Raw genomic sequence first — 6,282 nt, 5'->3', positions numbered from 1 at the left:
TCACATGCAATGAGAAACGATGGACAATGGAAATGGTGTACATGGATGTTTAATTATTCACAGTTTTTGAAATTTATTGCACTTGCTGTAGTAACGTTCTAAACTATAACTTCACCGTATAAACAATGATAAATATATACACATTTTACAATGACATTTTTCAAAAAGAAAAAACAAACATAACAAAAAAACACATGGGCTGATGGTCGTCCCATTACTTCCACATTTATTTATATCTTAACCCTTCAATGATGGGCAGCATGGACCCGTTAAGTGACGCAAGTACTTGCAGACAAAATAGGGCCAGTACAATAAAAATAAATACATTTTAAGTTAAGAGGAACAGTATGAGCAAAGTTTGATGGTTTAACACAGACCTTAATTGTCAAGTGCATTTTTTTTTAGCTTAGTGAATATTTGTAAGAGAATTATGGTTTGTAACATCAATGGACATAAAATGCAGTGCGTCACTTCCAAAAAGAAAAGAAAAAGATTGTAGAATAAATTTGCAGGCGAGAGACAATGTAATTTTGTTACACAAAATGTAAATAAGCCAGGTGTAATATTTGTTATATCATAACAATGAAAAGAATATTATGTGACTAAAACCGTAAAGTGCATATGTAGAAGGCCTTTTAGACCATTTATGAAGACTGGCGCTCAGGGAAATTTTGATGTAACCCCCATCAACCAGATTACAGTACAGTTGTCTTGTGCACCAGTTGTCATAAATGCTCTGAAGTCTTCCCAGTACATCGTGTGCTGGATAATATGGCGGTTTGTGGTCCTATTCAGCAGTTCAATTAAATTCAGGCACACGAGAAAGAAACTCCTTTTTTGAGGTTGCTTTCTATTAGGTGTTAAATGTGTAACATTCTCCTAAAGGGTCTATTTTGCAAAATGACCCCCTACCTGGAAGCTAGAGACTACATATAGAAAACACCATTTGTAAAATAGACCCATAGGACCTAAGTTTGCACCTTTTATCCCACAAGAGAAGGAACTGCATGAAAAGTGGATTTAGCCTTTATGTAGTGCAAAATTCACCTGTCAGGATACACCAGTATTAAGACAGGATCCAGTGCCCTCCAGAATAGGTCCTCACAGGTACAAAGGTAGAAAGCAGAGACAATATCTCAGCAATCACTAAATGCTAAACAAACTGCTTATTTGTTTCACTGGGACCAACCCACAAAATATAAAATACAAACAAGGTGGTTACTCCACTGATTATCGATAAACAGCTGCCAGGCAACGTCTTATCACAGCCTATGGAGGGGTATAATTTGCCTTCTATGGAAAGGTAACAAACCTATCTATAGGCAAAATATCTTTATCAATAAGTCTTTAATTTGCAAAACAGAAAATACAATTAGAAGGGTTATCCACCTTCAGATTACTTTAACAGTTTGTACATACCCTCCTGAAACTTTTACAAACCACATTGATTTACCTTTCTGATAGGGATTGGCTCTATTCAACCAAGTCATCAATCAGAATTACTTACTTGCTCTTGGACATGACACAAAGCTGATCTCTATATAAAACCATACTTGTGGCACAGAGCCCAGCAAAACCAAGGGCAATGGGAAGAAGACAACTGGCTGGTGCTTTTCAGGCAATACCATCAAATGCTGAAAGTTTAAGCATTTACTTTAATTGCACATTAAAAAAATATATGTGCAATACTACTGTGGAAAGCCAAAGAGGAAAAGCTTAAGGAGATAAAAAAATAAAATGTCTTTGATGTGACCCAAGTCATATGGATAATATTAAGGGATTTAACCAATGAGCTTTTCATACAGATATTTGTCCAGGTAATTAAGGGATCATCCATTGCATCTGGAGAAGCCATTTCACCATCAGCACAGAAAAAGATTTCTTCACTGTGAAACGCCAGCTACACAGTCCTCTACCAAGGGAAGTGGTGATGGGGATTACATGCTTTTCTTACAAGACATGGCATTGAGTTGTAATTAGATTCGTTAAGTCCCTGGTTCAATCCAGCCCACTAATGATAATTGTAGAGATTGGTAAAATGTACTCTCCTCTTGTGGGATTAGAGATGAAATAAAGTGCCAGATTCCTCACTAAAGTTAATTAAATATCAGTCTGGATACCCACAGCCAGGACTTCCAAATATGTAATTATGTAAACGTAGGTAATAAAAGTTGCAGGAGAGCAGGTACATCCCAATAAAAAGTTGTCTGAATATGGATAAACCCCTTAAAGTAACAAGCAGTCCTTCATAAATAGGTAAAACGCCAGATTTGTGCAGACACTATGTATGAATATTTCAATATAAAATCTAAGCAATGCAACAAGTTTAACCCCCCCCCCCTCCCTCAAATAACAAAACTTGCAAAGAGTCACTGTGTTTAATGATGTGTTGAAAGGCAAAGGTGTAACTTCATTTTAACATTTATATAACTGATAAGGGTACATCAACAATGCGTTATTCCTACTTGGGTTTCAATAGAGATTTGTGTTATCTACAGTTCAGAGTCCAGATGAGACTGACTGATGAGCAAGGCTCTGAGCAGACACCATAGGTCTGCAACACAATGACCCCAATTACTGGACGTTCTAGTTATGCAACAGCGTTGGAGGTGTCCTGTAATCACACTTTTTATGACTGTTACTGCAGGTGTCACAGGGAGTTCTACAAAAATTATGAATAAATGGCACTTTCTGGGGCAAGAAGTAAAACAATGAAAAATACATTTTTAGACAAACCCCTTCCCCCCCCCAACCTCCATTGAATTGAACGTACATCCTGATTTGAATACAGATGCTGGTAACAGGAGGAATGCCAAGACTGATTGATATAGAAGATCTTCAAATATTACTATAACAAGACCTGTTTCGGAGACATATCAAAGCATGAAAAATTATATATATTTTTAAAATACTTTTTCGTTCGATAGTCCATGACGATGGGAGCACTTTACAGAGTGGTGTAATGGACACAATGTAAACATTTGTAAATATGGTCTTTATTATAATTTACACACCACTTTTATACATATCCCCAGTATTTCCATCCTGAATGTGCACTGTGAGTCAGTGATTGACATTATGTACAGCAACATAGAGGTTTGTAGGGGGACATCTAGAACGATCGGATGCAAAACTCAGTGCTGGAAATGTGCCAAACAGAGAGGGGGGAGAAATGCTCTGAAGCCCGTTATTAGGTTATTCTACAGAGCCCCTAAAATCAATTCTATAACCCCTGATCCAAAATCCAGTTCCAAAGGCCTATGGTTTAGTAGCATTTCATTGTCACCAGATAATGAATTACTGAAGAAAAAAAACCAAAAAACAAATACCCAAAAATACAAAAACCCCCACATGTCAAAGGTTCTTCAGCCCCCAGGACTGTCCCAACATCCACTAATTTACATTATAGCTGTGTGGCTAAATGTCCCCTCCTGTCTGTCTGGTGCCCTTATCCTACAGAACATCTTGGAGTCTGTGGATAACTACTGTACATTAAAATTAAGTTTTCGCCATTATAACGTTATTTGATCGATTCGACAGGTAGCCTTTAGATCACGATAATTCCATTAACAGATCGAAAGCACATCATCGCTATGTAGTGTCCATGTACCATTACCACAATGCAAAACAGGTGACACCACCGACTCCATAGTGACAATTCAAGGAATCTTAAACTATGGGTTAGGACTCGAGACCGTTCTGGAGCTTTCTATGCAAACTTATTGCTCACTACATGCAAATCAAATCATATTTACTGGAAAAGTAGAGCTTACTATCCCTAAAATGTGGGTTTGCTTTTTAAAAAGAGCACACATTTCTGAATATCCTACTGGTATATTGGGAGACCAAATGCCTTCTAAAAAGTAAAAATGATATGTACATTTGTTAGTGGGGCAGGCTATTTCATGAGCACGTTGTGCGCCCCGCAGACGGAACCGATTAGAAGACATACAAGTAAAGAGGGTGGGCGAGACAGTAAAGATACACTAGCAACTTCTTTGCTTTCCATATACAAACTCTGGCCAAACTCAATGTGTTCAAAATTTACATAGCAAAATAAATTAAATAAATAGCATGAAGTAAAAAGGTTTTCAGCTGTACAAAACAAAAGTAAAAATATGACCTCGTCATGTGCTACTGGTTAGGCTTTAGAGTACATCAATAGACTTTATGGCACTACCCAGTAGCATCAAACACACAAACATAATATCGTACAAGCCTGGCCAACCTGCAGCTCTCTGGGTGTTGTAAAACTACAAGCCCCAGCATGCCTGGCCAGTAGATAGTCAACAGATTCCTAGCAGCCATGCTGGAATTTGTAGAGTCACAACATTTGGAGAGCCACAGGTCGGCCAGACCCAATATAGAATTTGGCCAGTCTGAGCGTCAGGGGCCATTGACCTGTGCCGGTCTTATTACTGTGGGGAAACATCTAAGAACAGAAGAATGCATTATATAGTTCTGTCTCACTAGGTTTATACAACTACAATTTCTGATCTTTGCCATCTGTTCTGGTAACATCATCAAGTGCTCTCAGCATTAGTTGATTAATGAATATTAATAAGAGACTCTGGGACGGGTGTACTCAAAAACTGCGCAGACTACTACATGTGCTGCCGAATGGGGAAGTGGAAAGATTAATAAGGGGCTATTCGGCATGGAATGTAAACCACGTTCATTGGAAATCACCCATTTAATCTCTGCCATATACAAGTCATTCTAAAAGGAGTTATCCCACCAAGCAGAATTCAGGAACACAAATAAGTCATTTTAGTCCATGCAAAAGGGCTTTAAAAGGAAATACCAGAGCAGATTAGGGAACAGGACATCTGCAGTTTCCAAACAAACAAAAGGTTGCATTGACAAAATAAAAAAGACAGGAAAAAGGAGCATAAAAAAAAAAAAAAAAAAATCGGACAGTATGTAACAGCAAAAGGAGGTGGAAGAGATTAAATAAAATGCAGAATCTCCATTACAACCATAAATGACTGAAGTTTACCTTTCCTGTCATTTCAGTTACACCAGAGTAACACAGCACTGCCGAATCCGACAAGACAGAGCAATGTGCACCCTTAGATCAAGAAAATAGCTTTCACCACAAATCCAAAATGGTCCTTTAGAAGCATTGTTATCGTAAGTTCACTCCCGCAAATAAAAAAAAAAAAAAGATCTTAACTATGGAAAAATGGATTAAAGCACTACAGAGTACTGTAATAGTTGCAGAGTTACTAAAAGCACATATAGAAAGACTAAAATGGAGCTGTTGGTGCCTTTTAAGATTACAAAAATTTAGGTTTAGTTGGAATTCCCTGTTCCAGTGGACCAATGACCTAAACTTCAGTAGTCGGGACCAATCAATGATCACTTCACTAGTGACATCACTAACCGCCTCAGTGATGTCACTAGATATTTTTGAATGGCAAAGACCGAATATTGGTGCATTGCCTCCACTCTAGGGGGCATTGCTTTACCAGCCATACTTGTACAGCTGACTAGAACCATTAACTTGTACTGCTGCCAGGGCGGGGGATATATAGGAGATCCAGCATTTTAATTTCCAGAGACAGCAAAAAAGTGAAAATCTGGCAGACAGTCCCATGATGATTGGAGTAGAATCCACACAGAACAGGAGGGCCCAGTGTTAGTATATTAGAGAGTCACAAACACAGTCTCCGCAATGAAGAAAATCCGCCTCCTGGTTGTCAAGGCCTCTCCTCTGCCGTCTATATACTGGTAGGGGTGTACTGGAGAGCGCCCATTCCCCAGAGGAACAGACGTTTCAGCTGGTACCTTACCCCTGTCCCCCTTTTCTTTGATGTTCATGCCTCTTAGAATATGGGTGTATATCTGTTTGTTGTGTATGTAGTCCCAGTGCTAAGAAACTAGAGGAACACGAGACTACTACAAGTAGTGACAGAGGTGCTTGTGCTGACTGTGCCGTTACTTGAAGGCTGTAAATTCTCCTGCAGAGGGGAGAACAAAAGAATCTGGTTTACCACAAAGGGAGAAGCCTGACACTTGTATGGACCACAAGCGACACAAGTTAGTAACAGTAGGAAGCAAAATACAGATATAAAGAAACACTCACACCTGCTACTCAGACCATGCAAATAACAAACGTTGAAGGGAGGGAGTGTAACAGTCTAACCCCTTGATGTCCAGAGGGTTACGATGATCTGCTAGTTTCATTTCAAAGTTTCATATCTTAATACATTCCAAAAAAAAAAAACCAAACAAACAAACAAACCCTTCAGGGAAGTTCTGCAGAAAGAAAAAGTGACA

General features: G+C 38.7%; 1 protein-coding gene across 2 annotated transcripts in view; it reads right to left on the bottom strand.

Moving 5' to 3' along the window:
- Window positions 1–33: 33 nt before the first annotated feature.
- The window catches only part of BRAF (B-Raf proto-oncogene, serine/threonine kinase), a 56,055-nt gene continuing 49,806 nt past the window's right edge, over window positions 34–6,282 (bottom strand). For both annotated transcript variants that reach the window (XM_075210363.1, XM_075210362.1), the window contains one exon: window positions 34–5,963. In XM_075210363.1, the coding sequence (XP_075066464.1) occupies window positions 5,941–5,963 (23 nt within the window). In that variant the 3' untranslated portion in view covers window positions 34–5,940. The remainder of the gene's footprint in view (window positions 5,964–6,282) is intronic.

The sequence above is a fragment of the Mixophyes fleayi genome, chromosome 4, assembly GCF_038048845.1.
Source record: "Mixophyes fleayi isolate aMixFle1 chromosome 4, aMixFle1.hap1, whole genome shotgun sequence".
In the NCBI taxonomy this organism is placed as follows: domain Eukaryota; kingdom Metazoa; phylum Chordata; class Amphibia; order Anura; family Limnodynastidae; genus Mixophyes; species Mixophyes fleayi.
This window is presented reverse-complemented; position numbering and strand designations above follow the sequence as displayed.